General features: G+C 39.7%; 2 protein-coding genes and 1 pseudogene across 2 annotated transcripts; all 3 read left to right on the forward strand.

Moving 5' to 3' along the window:
- The first annotated feature begins 1,671 nt into the window (after positions 1 to 1,671).
- Positions 1,672 to 10,714, forward strand: LOC118777572 (ectonucleotide pyrophosphatase/phosphodiesterase family member 7-like). The gene is made up of 5 exons (XM_036528697.1): positions 1,672 to 1,918; positions 5,101 to 5,246; positions 5,362 to 5,994; positions 9,549 to 9,792; positions 10,554 to 10,714. The coding sequence occupies exons 1-5, from the start codon at positions 1,672 to 1,674 to the stop codon at positions 10,712 to 10,714; spliced, it is 1,431 nt and encodes a 476-aa protein (XP_036384590.1).
- Positions 10,715 to 13,557: 2,843 nt separating this feature from the next.
- On the forward strand, positions 13,558 to 18,511 carry enpp7.1 (ectonucleotide pyrophosphatase/phosphodiesterase 7, tandem duplicate 1). Its single transcript, XM_036528808.1, has 5 exons — positions 13,558 to 13,804; positions 15,219 to 15,364; positions 15,480 to 16,112; positions 16,425 to 16,656; positions 18,375 to 18,511. The coding sequence occupies exons 1-5, from the start codon at positions 13,558 to 13,560 to the stop codon at positions 18,509 to 18,511; spliced, it is 1,395 nt and encodes a 464-aa protein (XP_036384701.1).
- Positions 18,512 to 21,450: 2,939 nt separating this feature from the next.
- LOC118769274 lies at positions 21,451 to 26,035 on the forward strand (annotated as a pseudogene).
- Positions 26,036 to 26,697: the final 662 nt, after the last annotated feature.

Here is a 26,697-nt window from a genome sequence, read left to right on the forward strand (position 1 = left end):
TATTTCAGCTTTTACAGTCCTTCTCTGACCTACCACCTACAATGGCCAGTCTTGGGACCTGCAGACTTATATAACATATCTTAGTTTGCCCTATGATATTACTCCAAAATGCAAAACAATCCACAGTTGCACAAGGCAAAACCAGGAAGTAAAAGTGAAACCTTGACATTCAACAGCCTTTCAAAGAAATTAACAAAACCAGCAGCCATGAATCACCTAGCCTAGTGGTTTCCAAACTTTCATGGTCCAAGACCCCCATAATTATTCTCCATCTGGGTGAGGCCCCCCTTGAATACGTAAAACCTTTTTTCGCCACTACATACATCATAAAGTATTGAAATTACAGGAATATAACAATCTGGACACAACTTTTAACATTTTCTTTGACAGAAAACTATTAATTTAATGTAGAAAATATGAAAAATCAATGCAGAGGATGCCATAGAGTTGCACGTGAATGCTACAAAAAAATCTCAGTGCGCTCAACCAAATCTTGTAACAAGTAGACATTGATTAGAGTCTTGTGGAATGTACAAAAAATCTTGATCCAAAGTGCTGGTGTGGAAGTGGTTACGATTTCTCCACAATGCAGGGGTTGTTTTTGTGTTATAATTATATATGTCTTTGTATATGTGGAAGAAATTTACTATGACTGCAATGTGCATCTATTGATTGTATGTGATGTCATTAAGTTGTAGCTACAATTCTATGGAGTATGCCCTTCACTAACCTCCACTGAGACAGCACCAAATAAATTACAGGGACAGAAATGTGCAGTCCTACTCTGCAGGACTGCCAGATGTGTAAGTTTTCAAAAGGGGTATTAGCTCATGGGTCATGACATAGGCATGACAGTTCTTCTAAAAATGCTCGACCATCTATGAGACAAAAATCAAATATCTGCAGAGATTCATAGTTATTTAAACATTTTCACATATATAGTCTAAATATCTGTCCCTGGAGTGGCCCTGGAATTTTTCATATACATTTTAAATATACCTGTCACTGCTGTGTCCCTATAGGTATAATGTTTTATTTGTAAAATGTAAAGGAAAACACACCTTAAATAATCTCACCACTAGCCAGCATACTCAGAGGCTGGACTGAGAGACAATGAGTGTACAAGAGAAGTGCTGTACCCCTCTCCGCAGCGAGATGTGCACTGACTATCAGACTGCTGGCTCCATTCTATAGCCTGTGATCAGTTCCTCCTCATCTGCCACATGAACATTTTGCACTTGAATTACCAGCAAACACTATATCAGATGAACAGATAAAAATACATTAAACCAAACAGGCAGCGCCCTGTTTGTATTTTTTGGGTCAATTTCAACATGCTTTCTACAGTTCAAACAAGCAACGTACTAGACTCTATTTTAAAAACTAAAACATGGAATGTACACATTTTTATTTAGCAGATTAGGCTCACTTGACCACTGATTAACCTAAACCTGCTGAGTTAATCAGTTCCCAATATTGTGATAAGATAAGAATATGCTTTGCATTCATAAACCCCTTGATGATGGAGAATCTTTCTCACACAGCTGGAGGGTTGTTACTGGGGTTTCATATTGTGGCCAGTGAAAGCAGTGTACCTGAGGGTAGCATTACTGTCCCCGGCCAGTACACAAGAGCATATCGGTATCATCTCAGTGCGGTGCTGCAAAAGTGATGCTGTTGACCGTGTGTCTGCTCCTTCTCCTGGCTTCTCCCTTACTGGGGGCCCCACTGAGCGGCTTTGTCACAAGGCCCCGAAACAAACTACTGCTCATCTCCTTCGACGGATTCCGATGGGACTATGACCGAGATGTGGACACCCCAAACCTGGATGCTATGGTGCAAGATGGAGTCAAGGCCTCCTATGTTACTCCACCTTTCCTGACCATTACCAGCCCTGCACACTTCACACTGCTGACAGGTAACAACAGATATGCAACCAGTGTTGAGAACTTTGAACATTAAAGACAGTACATTTTTTTAAGGTGAACCTAGTCTTTTTTTTATTCAATGACTATTGTTTAGTAATAAAGCAATCTCTTCCCAGCTGTCGGGTTATGTTCATTTAGCAAAACCATGACTGAAAATATTAAGATTTAATGGGCAATGTGTGGTTAGGGGGAGGCACAGGTGTGTCATCAATTCCCGTGCTCTGCCCGTTCGCTGTTCATTTGGTGAACACTGAATAGAACAGAATGAAACAACAAAGTAATTAAATAAATATCCACATACCGTGCACTCCGATTATAAGAAATATCAATGTAAGAATCAGCCACATTTAACGATCAGAAAGGTAAGGTATAACTCCTGTTCATATCCTGTTCAAAAATGCCTCTTACCTATGAAAGCACTCAGTGAAATATTTTGAGAAAAGTGCCTGAGAGCCATTTTACAAGACAGAAATAAGAAAGCAACTCACTACCAATGAAAAATGCTTCTCTCTTGCACTAAGGATTCTGTGAAGTATTAAAGAAGTACTATATCATGAAAATGCATGCTGATAACAGGCAAGGCACCACAGTGACAATTATCATGGACACACTCAGAAAATAATTACCATGAGTCAAATTACTATTTTAAGTCTTAATTTAGTTAAGAATGTTGACTGCTCTAGGCCATTGCAGCCTGACCAACGCCAGAAATTCACATGGTTACGCTTAAATAATTAAGGCAAGTCATGTGTTCAATCATACTGGACACTTCATATATTAATTGTTCAGCATCCCAAAAAGTGAAGGACAGAAACGTCCATTTCACCACTGCTTTTAACAGCGTATCAGAATCATGCGTTTCAGATAGATCTGATTCTTACATGCAAAGTAGGCTGTAACATACATTAAAAACAAAAACATATTTCACTAATGCACTTCAAAATTAATATAAAATCATTTTTTTAAAGTAATAACAAAAATGTTTACCTTGCCCGCACATACATTCACTTCTGTCTATGGTTCTAAAAAGATGGTTTCCTTGGCATTGTCACATCCTATATTCTATAGCAGGGATAGTGTGTGGGTTTTCATTGTTTGTGACTATCGCAAACCCACATCAATTGGAGCATCATATTGATTCATTAACATTGTCTGCTGTTTTACTCCTCAAGATTAGAACACAAGCAACTGCACGTTTACCTGGCACACAACAACAAACAAGCAACTTAGTAACCTAACTAGCTAGCCACATCATAAATTTTTTACTGAACTGTGATGTCCAGCGAAGCATCGTCTTGTTTAATTGGTTGTTGCAATCTGCCCTAGCACGGGCATAGAGACATGTGTGACCTACAAACCAATAAGCAGTATTACATTTACATCATTACAGCATTACACAGAGGCACAGCAATCTAGTTAATCTATAGCTAGCTAAGAAAACTTACGTTAGTGCAACTGCATCGCATATTCTGTTTATTTATCATAATACGTGGAGTATCTGTGGTTGCCAATGGTTTGCAGCTTCTTAAATGTTACAATAACAGCTGGGTCAGTGACAACATTAATTTTTGACATATTTGAACTCTGAAGGAGGCACACATCAACCAGAAACAGTCATCCTAAAACAGAACAAAGTAAGACGCTATACAGTGATGTACCCATTGCATATTGCCTGTCTAGGTGTCAGTTGGAGGAAAGGATATAAACAACTTCAAAGCAATTTGACTTTTGTTTTATGAATGCCTCTCATTCTAAGGTTTAACTGCAGTTTTTGTGTCTGATGGAGTGCTCAACCTCAGATAATAAAATTCACCTTCAGTGGTGCAACTACTGCATTGTATTAGACAAAGCTTTCAAATTTTAATTTGGAGAAGTCAGGAGCCAATAATCATATTGGTATCATGCATGTGGGGTATTCTGAGGTAAAAGTGACGAATGTAGAAATATACTACTTAGCATATAAGATAATATACAGAGCCCTTTCACTTATGCCATACAGTTTTTGTCTTATTGCCTTGTTCCAAACATACAAATCTGCTCAGGATTCTGTGATCAGAATGGCAGACATTCCCCTTTGCCATTCAAAGGGTTGCATGGTCACATGGTTAAGAGGACATGCCCCATGCAGTACTGAGACTTAAGCCGTTTTTGGGGTTCCGACATAGTCAGCTCACGGAAGGCTGTTGGTTGTTGTGTTGAGAAATGGGACTGCCAAAATCCATAACACAGTAATCACAGCCAAATCATGTTTTGTACATGCAGTGCTACATGTTTTGGGGCCAGTGCAATCTTTCCAGGTCATGTTACAGGACATATTACAGCCTTGCATAGCCAGTGCTAAATACTGGGGACTGTGGCTAGTTCAATACTGTGCAAATGTCAATGCAACTACGAATGTCACTGTTTTTAATGAATCATTGAATACCATAAAAGATAATCTACATTCTAGCTATACCTGTCTTTTCTGACCCAAAATTCATGTTATCCTAACTGTCACACATCAGTATTGGGGATATAATTGGAGAAAGTGAGGGGTAGTGGACTACTTCCTACCCAGAGTGTATTTGCTACAGAATTCTGAGCATATCTACCTCTTCAATGACTATCCTCATTCTGACCTGAAATGCATGCACATTTGAATGCTGTGAGTACATACAAAAGCCATCTAAGCATATAATGTCCTAAAAATAGCAACGCAAACAATCAGAAAGTTCAAGCAATTACTGTAACAATTACAATACATCTTGTGTGATACTCATATTTTTTGTGATACTCATCAAATAATCTTCAGTGCAGGCTATTTAGAATTGAAGAAAATTGACAAATGCAATTCACATAAAGCGGGGATATCATCCTGTGTGTTAATGTCAGAGGTTTCTAGAATGAGCTTATGGGGTACTTTATATTACGTTTTTCTCATTTAGCAGACACTCTTACCCAGAGAAACTTACAATGTTGTCTGTTTTTACAGCTGGATATTTACTGAGGCAATTGTGCATTAAATACCTTGGCCCAGGGTACAGCAGCAGTCCCCCAGTGGGGAATTGAACCACAAACCTTTCGGTTATGAACCTCGCTTCTAATCACTATGCCACACTGCATATAAAGTATCGTCTATTACAAACTTATCTTGAGGCAGTACTCATTCCAGATACTACTGCTGCTTTTTCAGGACGGTACATTGAGAACCATGGAGTCATCCACAACATGTGGTTCAATACCACAACACAAGAAAAAAAGCAGTACTATATGACACAGTTTGTTGATGAGTGGTGGGACAACGGCAGTCTGCCTATCTGGATCACTGCTCAGAGGCAGGTAATGTATAAGAATAACCACACAGAATGGGGCTATAATATTTCATCAAAGCATGAACTGGATCCCAACATCTGTTGCTGTGACAATCACCTTCACAATGTCTCCCCTACTCCAGGGTCTGAAAGCTGGCTCGCTTCACTTCCCCGGCACAGCAGCCACCTACCAGGGTGAGAGGGTGGAAGTGAGCCAAGTGGAGCCTCGCTTCTATGACCACTCCAATGAGACAGAATGGCGGATGAATGTGGACAAGGTTATGGGGTCATGGTTCAGTGAACAAGATCTGGACTTTGTATCACTGTACTTTGGGGAACCGGACCAAACGGGACACAAGTACGGACCAGACTCTCCAGAACGCAGGGAGATGGTCAAGCAGGTGGACCGTACGGTTGGCTACATCCGCAGTGCTGTGCAGAGACACAGACTCACTGACAGCCTCAACATCATCATCACTGCTGATCATGGCATGACCACGGTGCTTAGGAATGGCCTCGTCAAGGAGATTATCTTGTCCAAGATCCCTGGCTTCTCCTTTCGGGATATCAAGTTCCATTTGGTGGACTACGGCCCCACTGGCATGCTGCTGCCCAAGGAGGGAATGCTGGAAAAAGTCTACAGTGCCCTGAAAGGAGCAGATCCCAACCTGCATGTCTACAAGAAAGAAGACATGCCCGGCCGCCTTCACTACTCCAACCACCCTCGTATCTTGCCCCTCCTACTCTATGCTGACCCAGGATATGTTATCAATGGGGTAAGTGCATGAAAAGCCGGAAAAATCTACATTATACCAGGATATCGGCCATCTTCAACAGTGTAGGTATTTGTGCCAATATAAAGTTTACTCTATGTTTTGTCCTGCAACAGAGGAGGTGAATTAATTTGTTAACTGTCAGCATAGTTTAATCACTTCTATGCTTTTATTTTTACATCCGCTCTAACAACATGTCTGTGGTTTATTTTGTAGCTTTATGTCAGCCTGGTAATAGGCTAGTTTGAAAAGGACTGGTGAATAAAAGTTAGATGACTGAAAATGTATTTTAGACCAGAGAGGTAACAAATTTTAATCTGTGCTTTGGAAAAAAAGTAAGCTCCAAGTAAGCTCCAAGTATCAGCATATTTAGGTAGTAGATAGTAGGTCGTAGATAGTATTTAGCCAATATTATTGAAACTGTTTAATCCTTTGGTCCTTAAATCCATAAATCTGACAAAATGTATATGATTAGAGAATTAGTATCTGTTTTATTACTTTTTAGCAGAGTAATTTTTGCACTTAAAGTCCTATGGGTGCAAAATAAAAAATGCAAGGTGTAAAGCAAAAAATAAATACAAATTAATTAATACAACAAAAGTATAGCTGCAAGCAACAATGACATAGGGCCAAGCAGGACAGAGGTCCCATTTACACAAAACTCATTGGGCAGCATAGCTGTGTGACTCATTAACTTGGCCTTGTCATCTGGAACACAGAAGAAGAACATGGAAGACCGAGTCAAATTCATACAAAACAGTGCAACTTCAAAAGTAAAACGCTGACTACCCTTTTCATACTGAATTATCTTTTTATACTGAATTTCGCAATGCCATGCTTTTATATGCCATACATTTGTTTCATTCATCATTAGTGGTACAGCAGCTTATCACTTTTGATTCCTGTTGCTATTGTGACAATTCTTTTACAATTTGCATTTAAGATAACAGATTGTCCAGAATATTTTCAAATTTTAACTATCACGTAGAATATGTCATAAACACCACATTTTTACACTTATTTGAGCAATTATTGCTGAAGCTTGTCAGCAGGATTGCTCTTGTGACAATATGTGACCATAACAAGGTGGCAGTTTGTTAAATGCCCAGGTCTACCCCTCTTTCCCAATGACAGTTTCCCAAGGGTTTGTACAATTGATTTCCTCATTTAAAATTTTAGGCATCTTGAAATGTAAGTGTGTGACATCTTTGTAGGTGCATATATTGACTATTCAGACCGTGCTCAAATGTGATAATATGTAAAGGCACATCATTGGCTATGAAAAATTTTAGCTGAGGTCTGCGTTCATACCCATAAAGCAATTGTATTTTTGGCTAGCGATTTTGTCTTTATTATAGTCCAAATGTCCCACCCCATAAAAGACACTGTGTATGCACAAAAGGTGGATCTTAGATCTAAAAAGTGATTTAGTTTACGTGCTGTAAATTAGTTTCATGTTACTTATAAAAATGCATATAATACACCAAAACCAACTGTTGATGCTGAAAAAGGTGAAAACTGTGCAAATGAGTAAAATTACATTCTTATAAAAATGCTGTTTTACCTTATATTGAACAGTCAGTATATTAAATCAGTGTGTTATTGTATTGGTCAGAATTAACATGCTGCCAATTATGTCCACAAGAGGGAGTCTAATGCCTACCAATGACTGCAATGCAATATTTAATTGCTGAAAAATACATTATCATGCTCCAGTGACATTCATGTTTTTTACTGGATCACGATCAAATTAAGAGCACTATCTGTTGTCACCCAAGCTCTTTGCACACCAGATCTGAGCACAATTGACAACATGGTGAATTGAGTTTGTCTCATTTGCATATGTATTTATGCACATAAAATAATGGGGTTGAAGTGCCCATGTTTTTGGACGCATAAACTTTTCCTTTTCAATTAAGATAGAGATGCCCCCAAAGGTCCTACACACCGAATTTGACATCAATCTGAGTTGTGCTTCACGTGAGGAAAATATTTAAGTATTGTTTGCAACATTTGATAAGAGCGTCAAATGAATGCATGTAAATAAATGTAAATGTAGACCAGAGCCCGAGGGATAATATAAAAAGGTAGGTCTAACGGAGGCGGCAGAAGGGGGTGATGCAGCAGGGCTCGTGATGATGGGAAGTTTTCTCACCAGTGTTGGCCTCAATGATGAGAACGTGCAGGCCTGAGCTGAGAGGTAGTATACTGAGGCAGGGTCTACAGCTGGAGGTGTGGAGGCAGCCAGCTGGTGTTTTGGGGGTGAAGGCAGGACTATGTCATCAACAGGGACTTCAAATGGGTGCCAAAGAGACAGAGAAAGAGGTGTTGCAAAAGCAGGGAAAGAGAGTACATTGTGAGCGGCATGCTTCTGGATATGATGAAGGGACCATATGGAGTCGCTGAGGGGGCTGGAGAGTAGCAACGCCTGAATCAGCAGTTCTCGTGCACTACCTTTGTCACGCAACAACTGTATTACATAATCTGTAGTTTATCAGTCTCATGTGTGGGATGTCGACACCTGTGTCTTTCTCCCAGTCTTGCAGTCATATAAATTAAGATATTGGGTTACTGTGATAACTTCAAAGGACAACAGGTAAAATGATTCTAATGAATGTACATATACGAATATGTACAATAAGGCATATTGAGGTACAAATACATATTGAAAGATAATGTTGTATTTAGTGTTTTATGCAGCATTTAACCAATATTCATTAAAATAATTGTGATACAAGTACTTAGAGAAATAAAATACTATTTTTTTCCAAGTAACCCAAGGTCACATTATTAAATTATTATTTTAAAACATAGTTTATTAATGTTATTCACACTGAATATTTCAATGTTTTGTGTGGCTTAGCATTCCACTTATTTTAAAATAGAATATTTGTTCAAAGAATTAAGTAACCATCAACTTTCAAAATCGGCAGGCATGAATTTACTGCGCAATTTCCTTTCTTTTTGAGACAACACCGCCCTCTGCTGTCAATTTAAAATTCTGCAGTTAACGCAATGGATGTCACAGATTTAAAACAGCATATACAGGGAGTACCCACTACAGCATCATTACAAATATAATTCCACTCACTGGTCACTCACTTCTGTGGTCTTCAAGAAAAGGCTTTGCTATCAAATGGAATAGCCCTAAGATGGTTCTCTCAATCTTCTCCACTTTGTGTTGCCAAAGAAGTAGAGCCCTTCTCCAAATACTAACAGGGAGAAGGGATTTGATCAGTTTTACTGGGGATTGGAGGCAGATACAGGAATGAGGCTTCACTGAAATGTTTAAGCAATATCAAGTTTTAACTAAAAGGTAAATGGCCTAAATGTTTAAGTATAGTCGGTGGTACAGTATCTGCTTTGAAGCTCCCCTAGGGATTTATACAAAACGCATATCAGAAACCAAGTATCCATTCATGGCTTGTGCATTGGAAAAGGAAAATATCACCCATATACATCAGAGGCTAAATGGAGATTTTTCAGAAAAGTTACCCTTTACATTTAAAACTTTGAGTTCAAGACATGCCATGTCTGTGACATCTGTATTTCTCCAGATCTTACCAGTGCAGTACAGCAAAGGGGAGCATGGCTTTGACAACCATGCTATGGACATGAAGCCCTTCTTCAGAGCAGTGGGGCCTGACTTTCGCAAGAACCTGGAGGTGGGACCATTCGAGACGGTGAATGTGTACCCCTTAATGTGCCACTTACTGGGCATAACTCCTGAAACCAACGACGGGTCCCTAGATGCCACCCGGCACATGCTGGTTTCTTCTATGGACACTGACAGCTCTGAAGGTGAGTGTAACCATGAAAAAAAGGACCAACATCCAACCAGTAAGCCTGCTTCTCCATCAGAAGTAGTGACACATTTAACCCCTGGTTCTAAGACCAGCAGGGCTGTTCTTGTGTGTCCTACCTCCTGTAGGTCCAAAACACATTTTTCAAATTGCTGATATTACAAAAAGCATGAGACTAAGCATAGAAATCCCTTATTTAGCCATATAGACAGATAATGATCTCCAACTCCAAGTGATAGACCACATTTTATCTTTTATCTTGTGTGGTGGATAACCTAATAAAGTGGGTTGTAGATAGCAGTCATATAAAAAATGTCATATTATCATATCGTAAAAAGATACAACACCCTCTAAAGTTCTAAGCATAGATGCTCCCATACTAAACATTTGTCCTCTCGAGTACTGCCACTTGTACAACTACATCACTTTACTGTGTGAGATTTTGAATTGCTGAGCTGGTTAGCCTCTGGGCACAAGTTAGCAGTAAGAAATAAACACTCTAAACTCTTTATTTCTGAAGGGATCATACAAGGCTGCTGTTGTTTTTGTTCTGAGTGACACAGGAAGCACTGTGATTTGTCATAACTGGCAGGGGCCCCTACCTACAGAACTGATTGACAGAAGGCAGCTACATACATAATCTGCACTACCACTGCCTCAAGATATAAATGAATGGGTGTCAACAAGATGCTGCCACTGACTTGTGGAATATTTCATTTCCTCTTTTTCATTTGTTTCATTTTTGCTTTTTGCATTCAGGGACGAGTTTTCTGTCTAACATCTTCACTGGTCTGGCAGCAGCAGCTGGTTTTCTGGTTATGGTTGGCATAGTGGCCATATCTCACACCATATACAAACGAAGGAAAGACAATCAGAGGTACAACCTTTGTCTGGACTACATGCACTTCTTCTACTCATAGAAAATTAACCTTATCTCTTATTTGGTGGCAAACATTTTACCTAACAGCCAAATTTACTTAGTGAATTGTTGAATTCATTTATTTTTTTAGGAGCTAGGTCAACTGACCAAATAATCCCTCCAATGCTAACATTCATGTGGACATATGAGCTTCACTGTATTTCTGCTTGATATGCAGTGGCTCAGTGTTATTGAAGAAGTCTCAAATATTCTTAATCATGTGCTCCACTATCAATGTACCAGGTCCCCAGTCATTGTATATATGTAAGCACAATGTGGTGTGAATTATCTTGGCACTAAAAAGATTCATGATATTCACATGCAATGTGCCTAATTGTCTGTTGTCACTTTCTGTTTTTCAGCCTTGAAGAAAAAATGCATGCCAAAGAAACAAAAACTGACACAAAACAAACATCCCTCTAATTCTACTGTTGAGAAGAACACTTAGACTTGGGGGCAGGAGTTAAAGTTTGCAAACTGAGCAGGGATGTGGATTGGATGCAACCCTTTAAGTCATGTAGTGGGTAAAGGGTTACACATGGTTACATCAGGTTCAAATCTAAGATACAAGCAATTGCTGTACCATTTATCAAACCAAATAAATGTTATCAGAGCTATTAGGGAAAACCCCACCTGTATAGATGAAACAGTTGTTAGCAAATTCTAGGGGAAAGTTTAAGATTAATAAATGAACTCTGGTAACGTGTAGTACTCTCTCCTATTTCATACAGGTTGCAATAAGGACCAGTGATGAAAAGCTTCCATAATTACTTTTCAGCTGAGCTGTTTTGGTTTGAACAGATTGTGAAACTATTCTGTAAGCTATTCAGTGTCAATTTAATGTGAATGATACACAAAAAATCTTCTTGATAATTGTAGAATTGTGTAACAGCACAGACACATCACATCTCAGTAATAACAAAGTAATGCACATGAGAGTTAAGAATGTGTGGATGGCTGGCTTTCACTTTTTCATTTGATTTTATCCAGAATTTAAAATGACATTGTATGTTTGAGAATAAAAACTCAGTTTTACTTAGCTGTGCAAGATAATATACTTATGCCCTCCATATGTATTCATACCCCTGACTGAATAGGAATAAAAAAAAAAAACATGCAATGAAATTTATATTATAGTGTCTTTTGTTCCTATTTAGTTTAGTAGGTGGTGGTTCAATGGAAGCATCTGCAACTACACAGAGGTGTCCATAGGCAATCCTGTCAGGAGGAGGATGCATGTCTATCTTGCCACCATGGGCTGTGAGGGAAGTAGTTGAGGAGGCAGCTGTGGAGGGGGCCTTATTATGTTTTTGGGGTTGTCTTGCATTTGCTGGTCCTGGCACCCTTAACATAAAGAGAGTGAGGAACTCAAGGTGCTTTTCTGCCAAATCTACAAAGAAATAAATTGAGCACAAAATATACATTCCATACAAATTATGAATTACACGGATCTGAATAAATGTGACTGTTGTTTCCTTGGAAGACAAGTCATTATTTGTGAAAAATATGGATTTTCTCTTTGCTGTGCTGTTCATATTAAAATCTACCTTTCTAAGTAGAAAAAACATGAAATGTGAAGAATTATTCTTTCACAATTTTACACATTTTTTGTTTCAAATGTGTTATGAATAAACACATGTTATTTTAATGACCATGTCATCAAATCTGTTTTCGCCTTATAGTCACTCAGGCAAAAGACAGACTCAAACAATATCACTCAAGTTAACAGCCTTAATTGTCTTTTTTCAACAAAGGCAGGTACCAACTACATCACCCTAGGTTTTTACATAGAACACAGGGAATACAGCCATGACTAAACAGCTTATGAAAATCTGAGCTGAGCAGGCAAGGGGAAGCAATGGAGAAGCAAACAGAATTGTTTCCAGGATATTCAAGTGTTGACAGTTCTGTCACTCAGGTTCCCACAATCACCTACAGGTAAACCATAGGTGGTAAGTAATGACATAATGCTCCAGCAACATGATACAATACAATCGATTTACAATGCCCAAACCATCACATATAACAATATGAGGTGTCACAAGGCAGAGGCAACCGAGTACTTGATTTAAACTTCATGATTACTGTATCTCTATATCAGCACAGCTATTGTCTGTTGACCGCTGTCCCATAGAGGATTGCCAGGACCTTTTCACATTTGATGTCATATTACATTGTTGGAACTACCATTTCACCCTACAGTGCATCAGTTAGCATTTAAAACAGTTAATCACGTTGTCCCAAATGTGGCATGATATACCCAGAGACTGTGCTGAGGGGCAGTGATCAATAAGGAAGAGGGACATGCTGTACTCCAGTCTGGGAAGAGGCGTGAATTGCTTATCTGACTGCTGGCTCCACTCTAAAGCTGCTGTCCAATTCCTCTGCACCTGTCACATCCTGTGCATGACTCATCAACTAATCCTAAATCAGACAGACAGGGAAAAACATATGAAACAAAAGAGGTAACTGCTTTGCAAGCACTTTTATATGAAATCCAGCCTGCTTTGGACAGTTATGAAGAGCAAATCTTATTATTTTCAAAAAAGAATGAACAAGCCTATAATTTTGTATATTGTGTTGTCGATTGAGCCATATCGTATTGCAGATCTGGTGAGTCAGTCAGTTTTGAATATTCTTTATGATAAGATAAGCAGGTGCATGGAGTTCATAAAAACCCCCTGATGATGGAGAATCCTTCTCAGACATCTGAAGGTCAGTGGGGTGAGGGGGTGTGCCCTGTGGCAAGTGAAAACAGTACCTCTGAGCAGTGTACCTTAGGGTAGCGTAACCCCAGTACACAAGGGTGTATCAGTGCCATCTCAGTGCAGTGCAGCAACAATGATGCTGTTGACCGTGTGTCTGCTCCTACTCCTGGCTTCCCCATTACTGGGGGCCCCTCTGAGCGGCTCTGTCACAAGGCCCCGAAACAAACTACTGCTCATCTCCTTCGACGGATTCCGATGGGACTACGACCGCGATGTGGACACCCCGAACCTGGATGCTATGGCGCAAGATGGAGTCAAGGCTTCCTATGTTACTCCACCTTTCCTGACCATTACCAGCCCTGCGCACTTCACACTGCTGACAGGTAACAACAGATATGCAAACATAATCAGCAGAAAAGAAAATAAGAAAAGAAAATGAAGTCAGGTCATCTCCAGTTTAGAATCTCCAGAATGCATTACCTGTTAATATGTACTCGGAAGCAACACAGTACTTCCCTAAGTGTTTATTGTTCAGGTATGCTAGAATAACATTATGAGGGATTCAGATTTAACTTTTATATTGTGTACCTAGATATTGTTGGTTGATCCCAATCAGTAGATGTAATAGATGGAGTATATTAAGAACAACAAACCTCATTTTAGTATTTCCGATGCCAATGTTAACCTCATCTCAGAACATTCTGAAAAACCTCTCAGTTGGAACATGCATTTGCAGCATCTCATGCACATTTATAGCACTTTCTATTCTGAAGAGGTAAGGTTTCACTGGTGTTTCTAAACCCCAACGAATTTTTTCAGTACCAGAGATAAAAGTTACAGTATATTGTGGACAAGAGGTATTTCAAAGTATGCAAAAGAATAGAAAATATGGTAAAAGGATGGTTAGTTCAGTGTATGTGCTCACTTTTTTTGTTTCTACAGGACTATGTAGCCTACTTGTACATCTACAGCAATGTGGTCATTTACCAGTTTAGAGATGATGTATTACAAATGATAGAAATAAAGATGCCATTAAAAGTATATTGAGGAAGTGGACATCCTCCTACCTTGTAACAAGGGGTCAAATTGTCAAATAAAAACTAAGCTAGGTCTTGCACTTTGTAAAATGCTGTCTGGCAGGTACAACTCATAATGCAGTAGCACACCCATGTCTGCAAAGTACTAATAGAGGCTATCACAAAAAAATCTGAAATGTAAAATTCCCAAAAAAATATTTTGTTGAAACATTTTCTGTTTTGTGCAGTGCCAGTTCTAGCATTAAGACAAACCTTTATACAGTTGTCTTAAAAAACAGTGTAGCCTTCTTCGTCTCATGGCATGCTGTTATTATACAGTATGGCAAATTTTAATTCATGGTAAATTACCTTGGCCATTTTCCACATTAGAAGAAAAGAACACCTGTTTCATGGATTCTGTTAAGAAAATGGTGATGGCAAAAGTAACACATAGCATAGATATTCCATTATAGACAGCATAATATCTCTGTAGAGAACACAATATCTCAAGGTATAGACAGCACAATATCTCTGTAGAGAACACAATATCTCAAGGTAGAAATCTTTATGTGACATAAACATGACAGCGTCAAATGATTTTAATAAAGTATTTGTCTCAAGTCTGATTAAAATGGGCTTAATCTGCAGTGACTGCAGATGTAATCAAACTTACAGTATGTATGGAACTGTGCTAAATGGTGTTACAGCTCAGATGCCAAAATTTGAAGGGCTTCAAGTGAATTTTTTTGAGAGTGTAGACCTTGATGTTCACTTCTTTCAGGACGGTACATTGAGAAGCATGGAGTGATCCACAACATGTGGTTCAACACAACAACACAAGAAAAAAAGCAGTACTATATGACACAGTTTGTTGATGAGTGGTGGGACAACGGCAGTCTGCCTATCTGGATCACTGCTCAGAGGCAGGTAATGTATAAGAATAACCACACAGAATGGGGCTATAATATTTCATCAAAGCATGAACTGGATCCCAACATCTGTTGCTGTGACAATCACCTTCACAATGTCTCCCCTACTCCAGGGTCTGAAAGCTGGCTCGCTTCACTTCCCCGGCACAGCAGCCACCTACCAGGGTGAGAGGGTGGAAGTGAGTGAGGTGGAGCCTCGCTTCTATGACTACTCTAATGAGAAAGAATGGCAGAAGAATGTGGACAAGGTTATGGGGTCATGGTTCAGTGAACAAGATCTGGACTTTGTGTCACTGTACTTTGGGGAACCGGACCAAACGGGACACAAGTACGGACCAGACTCTCCAGAACGCAGGGAGATGGTCAAGCAGGTGGACCGTACAGTTGGCTACATCCGCAGTGCTGTGCAGAGACACAGACTCACTGACAGCCTCAACATCATCATCACTGCTGATCATGGCATGACCACGGTGCTTAGGAATGGCCTCGTCAAGGAGATTATCTTGTCCGAAATCCCTGGCTTCTCCTTTCGGGATATCAAGTTCCATTTGGTGGACTACGGCCCCACTGGCATGCTGCTGCCCAAGGAGGGAATGCTGGAAAAAGTCTACAGTGCCCTGAAAGGAGCACATCCCAACCTGCATGTCTACAAGAAAGAAGACATGCCCGGCCGCCTTCACTACTCCAACCACCCTCGTATCTTGCCCCTCCTACTCTATGCTGACCCAGGATATGTTATCAATGGGGTGGGTGTGTCCCACTGGGAATTGTCATTTAAATTTTTTTTTCCCCACTTAGAGCTGCCATGGTTGAATACAAATTATATAAATATCAATGTTTTAATTACACCACAAGACATATGTTAAAATTGATCTAACTGCGAACAATTCTCCTGATTTAGTCTCCCTCTTGCATCAAAAGAGATTTCTTTCAGTCTATATAATGAGTAAATATTAAGACAACAATGCTGCTTCTATTTCACTCTTTAGGGTGCTGTGCAACCAGATATCAGGGAGACTGTCAGAAGGAGCACATATTGATCTGTATGTTTATTTCAGCTTATACCAGTGCAATTCAACAAAGGGGAGCATGGCTTTGACAACCTTGCAATGGACATGAAGCCCTTCTTCAGAGCAGTGGGGCCTGACTTTCACAAGAATTTGGTTGTGGGACCATTTGAAACTGTGAACGTGTACCCCTTAATGTGCCACTTACTAGGCATAACTCCTGAAACCAATGATGGGTCCCTAGATGCCACCCGGCACATGCTGATTTCTTATGAGGACACAGGTACCTCGGCAGGTGAGTTTGGACAAAAAGAGCGCCAACCCTTCTTTGCTCTTAAAACATTCTCATAAAGGTTTAATAATAACTTCTCAGAGTTAAATACAGTACATGCAAAATAAAAGGGATCATAGTTGATTCTTGCTCTAAGACTACATGATAGTTCTACTACCATCAGGAAAGACAGAGCTTGAAAATTCTGTTGAGTACTTGTGGTTAATCATCAATAACCAGCCTTCCTTTGATCAATATACTGGCAAAAACTTCAATCGTTGGCTTCATGCTACAGTCTTTCTCTGTCAAATGAAATGTTGTTATTATTTTTGCCATGGCATCATAGAGCCACTGCTGACAGATTGTAATATATTCTTCTTCATTCTCTGTCATTATGTGTAACAAAATGTCTTAAATCTCCTCAACTATTTATGAAATAATCTGTCCTTCCATCTCAAATTTTCCAATCTTAACAACTAATCTCTCTGATATTAAGATAATCTCAACAAAAATTGATACTCACACTTACAAATCATATATACTGTCTGTATTATTGTGTATAAAAGTAACTCTGCCAGTCTTGATATCAAAATGATTTCATCTTAGAATGACAATTTAGGCTGCCTTACTTGCATTTTAAGGAGCCATTAGTCCAAATAATAGCTACCTCATTTTCCTAATTTATTCCATGTGATGCAATCACTCAAAGTTCCAAAAAAAAAAAAAACAAATCTGATCAGTGCTACAGTAAATTGCTGTATTAATGCATGCCACTTCCATTCTGCCATCGAGAATGGCAATGGCTAGCACTGTGTCATAACATGCAGAAACCTAGTAAGAGTCATTGTTTTCAATCATTCCTGCAGGAAAGACATTTTACATGCAACTCCTATAAGCTTTATTTCATATCCTACAAACATCTTTTATTTTTCCCCTTGGAACCATAAATCAAGATTTATGAACAGTGTAAACTAAAAACGAACTAGCATACATTTGTGTGAGCAGTAAGACAGATCTGGCAAACAGATTTTGTGTGTCTTGCTGGAACTGGAAATGATCCTTTTTTTCTTCTCAGTGTAGGATTGTGAAAGCTGTATATACACCACATATACTATGCATTAAAGGCTGAAATTTCAGATAAACCAAAATACATAAGACAGAGAATATATACTGAAAGATTGGTTAATATTTTCTTTAAGATCAATATCTTTTTATGGCTAGACCAGTTTTGCTAGACCTCCTATCACATAAGTCACATAAAAGTGTAATTATGCCATATTCACAGATCACTTCAGGGAATCCACATGATCAACAGTGTGGAGTCACTGAAGACTACAGGCTTAGACACACCCACATGTATTCAAACCCTTCTTTCCTTGAATTATAATACTTGGGATAAACTTCAGAGAGCAGGCTGAGCATGTAATTCAGCTTTATATCCCTTGAGCAAGTACGATTAGGAATTGTTGAGCTGGTCTGTCTCTTGCCACTAGTTACTGATTAGAAATAAAAGCTGTTCAATGTAATATCCAATGGATGGGCCATGCAAGGCTGTCATTGCTTTTGTTCTGAGAAACAAATGGAACATTAGGGGTTTTCCTACCTGACAAAAGCTCTTACCTGATGAACTGATGAAGATATTCACTGCTTCTGCTGTCAAAAGCAATGAAAATAAGCATGGTGATGCAAAGACTTCCTTTGTTATTCACTATCCCTTGTTTGTCTTTCAGGCTCAGAGAAGAGTCTCCTGTCTGGTGTTTTCACTGGTCTGGCAGCAGTGGCAGGATTCTTGGTTGTTGCATTTGTAGCAGTCACATTTCACACCATATGCAAAAGAACACGAGCTGAACAGAGGTATAAAAACTAGAAGAAATCAGGCTCAATGTTCCACTACCTGATTTAAAATGCAAGGAAAAGTGTTGTATTGCATTGTATGTAATGCTTTCACATAATGTCACATAAAGAGGGAGTCATATGAACTGAGACTAATTTTATCTCTTTTGTTACAGGTTTGAAGAAACTATACACGCACATGAAAAACAACCCAATAAGCAAACTTCCTTCTGAGGTGGACTTTACAATGTGAAGATGTGAAGTTATTTGTGGGACACTTATGCTGTCAACAACCATTAATTCCCAATTATCTTCTCTAACAGAGCCCTCATTTGTCATCCAGTCTCTCCATCGATGATTATTCACTAGTAAAGGTTAAATTATTGTATGGTATCTCTATTTTAATAATTCTCTATGTAATACATATATAGGGCACATTTTTTGTTTCAGTATATCTGGCAGCAGTGTAGACCAGCTGAGATTGAAATCTACAGTACAACCAAACCTTAAGTAATGTATTGCAGTTGTACCCATGATAAATGACTTCCCAGACTTTGGTTTCATTTCACAATACTCAGCAGGGTTAGTGCAATATCCAAACTTTTCCAGGAAACATCACAACACACCAGACTGTCATTGAATACTTTTTTGCAATGTTTAGCAGCCATTCTTTCCCTTAAGTGTCTTTTTTATGGAAATCATATTTCCAACATTGTCAAATTCTTGACCTACTTTTCAATTTTATGTGTAATGAACAAAGAGAAAAAAAATATTATTAGATCACACAACAATCACACTTTGACTTGCACTCTTGATTTTTAAGTATAGGTTTTGTGGGTGCTGGGGGTAACTACATTCTGGCAAAATATTGTATTTTTTGGATAGCTGCTATACCACAGAGACCTGCAAACAGCCTCATTGTCCAATATACCAGCATCTGCATCACCTTCCCCCTGCCCTCAGTTCTTCAATGTGGTATTGAGCACTTTTGGAGAAAGATGAAAATGATGATAGTCTGAATGTTAGCAACAGCATATGTAGTTGGGCTCCAGAGTTTATTATGGCTTTGTTGTTCAGCTCTGTCAATACTCCTACCAATGTACTTATTATTAAAATATTGAATTTAGTTTCTTACCGATTTGGCTGTTGTCTCAAGGTACAAGTGGGCCCCACCTTTACAACACAATTATTTCCTGGAAACCAACGTATCAATGTGGGTTTCATCTAGCCATAATCCTAGTTAATTGCACAAAGACACCCTCAAGACAATTACCATCTGAAGTTACAATATTGAAGTCTTCAAGGAGCCGAGTACGAGATCTAGATAAATACCAAACATGTAGTTTTCTCAGCATTGAGGACAAGGTTGAGGTCATAAAGAGCTGTCTGAAAGTAGTTTGCATATCTTGGAAGTCTCGGAAGAGAAAGAGGGAGAGAGGTCTACAGTAAAGAATATAAATTCATCAGAATATAAGTAAATTATACAAGCAGAGTTTAGTACAGCTTGATCCACATTGATAAATAAATAGTGAATAGTACTGTACCCAAGAAAGATCCTTGTGGGACTCCTTTGGTGACCTCTATAAAGGAGGACTTATGATCATCTACTTTAACACACTGTGTTGTGTTGGTCAGGTGATTTAAAAAACCAATTTGTTGCTGTAGAACAAAAGCCAATGTCTCTTAGTCTCTTAATTAATAGATATATCATATATATATACACATATTTTTTTCAGTGTCTAAAAGGTTAGAAATGGGAAGGCAGTTAAAGTTGGGAATGGGAAGGCAGTTAAAGTCTGATAATGATTGCCAGCAAACTTACTTTTAATTACTTTGTGGTGACACTTGATGCTGTCTATACATGTAACCTAACTACATAGCCAACGGTTTAGTAGCATTGGCTACTATTATTGCCATTTAGCTAGGGAGCAGCTTCGTGAGTGATCAGATTAGTTTAAATTACACAGGTGTAGCTAGCTATCGATGAACAAGCTACATAGTCAATTGCAATCTGTGATGTTCACTGACAATGAAACCAGAAAATAGGTTCTATGCACTAAGTCGGGGAGTGTGAATAGCCACCAACATTAGCTATCTATTCATAAATTAACAGGAGTCCGAGAACCCTCATCAGAGCGTTGCTCGCCTAAGCAGTGGTACTCAAACTGGCGTCCTAGAAGCATGGGCACTCTGTTGGTTGTGTTGCTTGTACCATTCATGTCAATTAATCCCATGCAGTCTAAATCAAATGGGAACGACTGGTTCTGTGACTAACACGTGAACAACCAACAACCAACCACAACCTCAACAGCCATGGCAAACACTGTAACGTTAAATATCCACACCTATTAATAGTTCAACAGAAATGTGGGACATTTACAACAAACGTAAAAAAGGGGGTGATACTTAGTTTTGCAAAAGACTATTAGCAGGACTGCATCTTTTATCGCTTCACAAGTACATCAAGAGCTGACATCACATACTTTTTAATCAATATCTGGGTCGACAGTCAGATATACCACCTTTTCACTATACATCTTATTTACATCATACCACATTCATTAAATCTGTGAATATAATAAGACAACGTCTGCCTGAAGTGCTATTGGTAATTTGCATCCACACTCGCTTCATTTTATGTTTAAATGTTGACATTAGTATCTACTTCAAAGCTCGCCTTTGATCATATAAACATTCATGACCCAAATGCAATCTTTTGTACCCTTGATCAGTTGCGGGGAAAAAGACGACCACTCCCGTCCCAGTATCCTCTCCTCGTAATTAGCCGTGAAAATGTGAAGAGGCAGAATTACATAGCAATGAATCGGTTAAAAACTGGTGAGAAGTAGTAAAATAAAGTCTCTCATAAGACTGACGTAGTGAGAACCGACTGACGGTAACCGTGAAGGGACAAGCTTGGTGTTTTTTTACCCTCCCAGTTTTTCCCTCATGTTTAATGGAATTGCTGCAGACATGGAGTTCGGCGCTGTGGGAGAACAGGTGTTTGACGCGGAATGCATCCTCAACAAACGACCAAAAAGGTTCGTACAAGTTTATGTTTCTTTATAACGAATATGACCATATATGCATCATGCGCTCATCTGACATGTTTCATTTTTTTGCAGGGCAAGTTTGAGTATCCGGTGAAGTGGTCATCCAAGTAAGTGACTTGCACTCCTGCAGCTGCAGCCAGACAATGAAAATCATAACGAGCCGCTTGTTGCAACTTATTGTTTTCGAGTTATTTTGCCGCAGCTCCAGCTCCAACGCCAGTGAGGAACTTTATATAGTATTGACATAGACATTGGATAACCAGTAAGACTACCCGGTTTTTCAACAGCTAAGAAACAACGGTGATGTGGCTTGTTACAGTGATAGGAGCTGAGATAGCAAGGTGCCTAGCCAGTAAGCATGACAGCTAACACGCAGAAAAGTTAACTTAGTTACTCAAATTTTATCTAGCCAGCTAAGCATTGTCCTGTCTACTCAGCGTGGAACAATGCCTTAGGAGCCAACAGCTAGGCATAAATATGAAAGCAAATGTGTAATCTTGTATCTCTTGCTGGCCTCAGACAAGAGACCGGACAGCTGCTGGAGTCTCCCAATTCTTACGTACTCTGGAGGGCTGCGTACTCTCGAAAGGCATGACGGGACTCGCAAATGATTACTTTCTTAGCAGCTTGCTTCAGCATTAGATTGATTTTTTTGTTTCACTGTGGACTGATGCACTAAGGTAAAGGAAGCAACATACCACCATGTTTCAGTTAAGCCTCTATGATTGTTAGCAAGCTGTCATTTTATCAAAGCACGTGCAAATGAGCACAAAGATGATAACGTATGGAGACATTTATTTAGCTTTACTTATTCTCGATTGTTTCAGATTTCATTTAAAATGTCATGCTTCCTAAGAGGTGTAAATGACATAGACTTAGCTAGTTAACGTTACTAATTAACAAGAAGACACGCCACTACAAATCAATTTAGAAGTCCCCGAAATCAACAGCAATGTTAATAAGCAAGCTACCAGGGAGGAAAAAAAACTATTGGTTGATAGTCGTTGATTCTTTTTCACTGATGTGCAAAGTAAATGTCTTGGTAGCTACCGTCGGAAGGTTGTTTCAAAGGATTTCATAACTGTCTGCTCGCAGCTGTACGATCGAGGCCAGGGAACTACTCGTAAGGCAGATAAATAAGACCTCGGTTACCGGCAGCTTTAGCATTATTGCTTCGAGTTCCAGCATTTTACGCTCATTTTCCGCAAGAGACTTATGAACAGCTTTTTGCCCATGATTAAGCGTTAAACGAAGAACGCGGAATATGTCAGCTAAGTTGACATTTCTTCCCTGCCATCTCGTAGTTGAAGTGAGAATGTTTCGTGAGCCTGACAACCAGGTGGTGACTCGTTTTGATCTAAGCATCATTTTTATAGTATTGCGTGAGCATCTCCAAATGTCTATCAGATTTCTGGACTCCTCGTATTTTTCTGAAAGCCACTCACAGACTCTGACTTGAATTTAGCCTTAACTGCTTTGAAACAAACCATGGAAACAAGTAATTACCCTGTTTTTCATAACGTAGCTACATGTTTGCCCTGCGTCTTCTCCCTCCGTCCACTACTGTGTTTAGTTTCGGTATAGCTGTGTGAGAATTCATAAAGTTACAGCTTTAAAATCTGCAAACGCCTGATTGTTTTTCCACGGCGATATTTTTTAAAAATGCTTGTAGCATCGGACTATAAGACCTTAAATTGTCAGAAATGTATTCTAAACAAGACAGAAACTTTTCCTGTGCCCACTCTAGGTCAATTATATGATGTTCTCTATAATATATGACATCAGATATTTGATCTAGTGGGCAACTCCAGTAATGTTCTCATTCCAGTAATTTTCTAATATGAATGATTAATATAACATCCGCTGTAGACACATTGTACCAGAGAAAAATGGAATGGATTTATTTTTAGATCGTATGATGGAAAAAAACAAGTCAATATTGTATGGTTTCAAGAAAGCCTCTCCATGAAAATTCATAGATTGTCTGATTTGCATTTATTATTTTAAATGCTAATTTATAAATGTTCCCTTTCTAATGTGTGTTTTTTTTTCAGTGTTTTTGTGCAGACCACACATTTGATATAATTTTTAACAGCTCTTCCATGTGTGGAAGCATCAGCCAACTCTGTCACAATCCCTTTCATTATAGACATAATAGCTGGGAGCCAGACACACTTGATCCTAGACTCCTGCATTCCATAAGGTGAGGTTTTGTCACCTCTTTGTCAGGATGATTCACATAACACAGAGTCTCCCTACAACTGGGAATGCTTTGAGGGAAACAGTTGGAGTGTTGGTGTGGAGCACAGACAATTAGATCTGTTCATATTATTTAAAAGATTGATTCAACAACATAAAGAAAGACTTTTTTTCAACAAATGTAAATCTATATATTTTAACACTGGGTCTGTGTTGTTTTTAATGATAAGTGAGTAAAATAGTTTGTAGAATGTATCTGTGTTGTGGCTATGTTTTTTTCCCTCTAACTCTGCCTCAAATTTGGAACTGATTAAATGTCCAAAATCGTTCTTTCTGCAATCACATTAACCTGTACCCTTAGGTTGCACTACAAACATATTTACCGTTAGAATGAGAAACGATTGAGGAATTGCTCCCACCTCTTTCAAAACTGAGCTTGTTTACAGGAATGACGGCGAAGAATTTTCCTCCCATTGTGTACAGGAAACGCATTATCAGTGCTTACTGCTGTGTCGGTTTCATTTTCCTGTGGGTTCAATATATCAGTGAAATTAGAGATGGCTTAGTTTTGTTACAATCTGATAACCAGTGTGTCTAGTAGCAGCAGCACCAGTAATAGCAGCAGTAGAAGATTGCTTTTACAAAACTAATTATGCTCAGGACCTTTCGCTGACAAAAAGTTGTGCTTATTTCATGTATCCACAGGGAACAGGAAAAGGAAATGATGTTATGTTAGCATGGCAAAAGGCCGAGAGGGCGGCCACGAAAAATTGTTGTAAGCACATTTTGCTTCAGACATGGAGTAATAGACAATTCATATTGAATCCTACAGATTATCCATGGATGCTGAGGGCGTAATCGTTTCTCCTCTGCTGTTGTTTTTTAGGAATCAGTTCCAAAAGCAATAAAATCAAGCAGCTCCTCTTCATCCAGTTCAGCTTCATCATCATCCTCTTCCTCTTCACCATCATCCTCCTCATCTGATGATGATGATGACAAAAATGATAAAAAGACTAAGCCAGGGCCTCGCAAACGTGAACCTCATCTTTGTCCGCAGAAGACGACCCTTGTGGTGGCCACGCAGGAGCCAGTGAAAAAGAAACCTGGGAGGAAAGCCCTGCCACCAGAGCTGAAGGCCCTCAAACAGAGCAAGAGCCCCTAAAATCTCTTAAAAACTGCTGCCCAAGATTTCTCTACAGAGCACAAACCTGCCATTAAAAAGCCTCTTCAGCCACTTAGCTTCACTTACACAGGCAGAAGTCGCGGCTCAAGGGATGTTGTGGGCGTGCAGAGTGGTGGTGGCCCCTTCATGCAGGGTGGGGCTGTGAAAAACTCTCTGAACTCCACTGAGTCCGGCCACTCCACAGCCAAAGCCACTTCTTCTCTTAGCAGATCTCCTCAGAACAAAATCACCTCAGTCTTCAAACTCTCAGTTTCTGACATCAGTGGCAGCAGAGGACTTGAAAAACACTGCCTCGCAATCCCTAGGAGTAGCCGCACTTAATTTACACAATTCTAAACAATCTGGTGGTAGTAGTGGCCATTGCGCTTCCCAAGAAGCTGTGGGATCTCGGATTGGGCAACAGAGGCAGGACATTTCAGGGCAGGTGCTCATGCAGCGGGCATCCAGCAGTAAGTCTGCAGCTCTGTCTGCGCTTTTGAAAGCCAACGCCAGCCAGGACATCAGCTGGCAGGCTCTGAACCTGCAGTGCGCCAGCAAACCTGTACAGGACAGTTGTCCCCCAGGCAGCGGAGCCGCCCCAGAATCAAACCTGCTAAGTACCGCCAGCATGGTGCGGAAAACAACAGGAGGAAGCTCATGCCAAATGCACCGCTCCGAACAAAACCTGTCAACTCTGGGTAGCCAGCCATCCAGGAACAGTCTGCTAGAAGGGGACTGGGGCAAAGCTAAGGAAGGCAGAACCAAGAGTGCAGCAGCGGAGAAGCATAGCAAGAGGACAGGAAGGATGGAGAAGATCAAAATGCAGGGCAACCACTCAGCAACAGGGAAGGCCACTAAAGGTAGACAGGAGAGGTTATCAGCCAAGGATGGAGGCAGGCCGCGGAAGGTCCTGAGCGAGATGAGCACCGGAGAGGAAGAGAGCAGCTCGGACTCAGACCGTGAGCCTCCCCTCCCCGATGAGGGTCAGATCGTGTCCATTGCCGTGCACACCAAGCAGGACTGGGAACCCACACACAGCCTCATTGAGCACGTATTTGTCACAGACGTCACCACCAACTTGGTCACGGTGACAGTGAAAGAGTCGCCCACCAGCGTGGGCTTTTTCAACATCCGTCACCATTGAACGTGCCATTGTGTTGTTCCACTCTTTGCACCAACCTGCGCTGCCCCTCTAAGATGCGGAGTCCAAGACATGCTTTGTGGATCCCTGAAGGAAGCAGATAAGCTGTTGCAAAGGAAAAGCAGAGGTTTACTGCGGTGGTGCCAAGTTCTCAATTTATCTTCTTATTAGTGGGCAGTGTTTTGCAGACTTTCTTAGTATTTAGGGTGCTTTTTATTTCAGAGCACTGCATTGTCCATTTGATTTTTACAACCATAAACAACAGGAGCTGTAAAGGGGATTTATGAATATGAGGTTAGGTAGTTCAAAAATGACCTACTTAATGGTCTATCAGTGTTTCCAGTGCGTCTGAGTACTATGTGCTGTTCTGCCAACACTGAGGACTGTTGAAGCCATTGTTCATTTCATTATTAAGGAAAAATGAATTAGTCATCAGTGTTATACTAATGGCATGCACACCATTTTATAAAGTGGCACAAAAATGTTTTTTTTTTGTTTAATTTCCTCAGTTAGGTGGTTTTGCAGGAAATATGTGTAGAACAATGCTATTCAGCTGCTTTAAAAGTATGATTCCACTGTCCACCTCCAGTATACATCAGTGTTTTACAATCACAGGCCTTGCCTCGAGATTCTTATCTCACTAGTTGAAAAGTGAAGTTGTATGA

The sequence above is a fragment of the Megalops cyprinoides genome, chromosome 1 (genome assembly GCF_013368585.1).
Source record: "Megalops cyprinoides isolate fMegCyp1 chromosome 1, fMegCyp1.pri, whole genome shotgun sequence".
Classification (NCBI taxonomy): Eukaryota; Metazoa; Chordata; class Actinopteri; order Elopiformes; family Megalopidae; genus Megalops; species Megalops cyprinoides.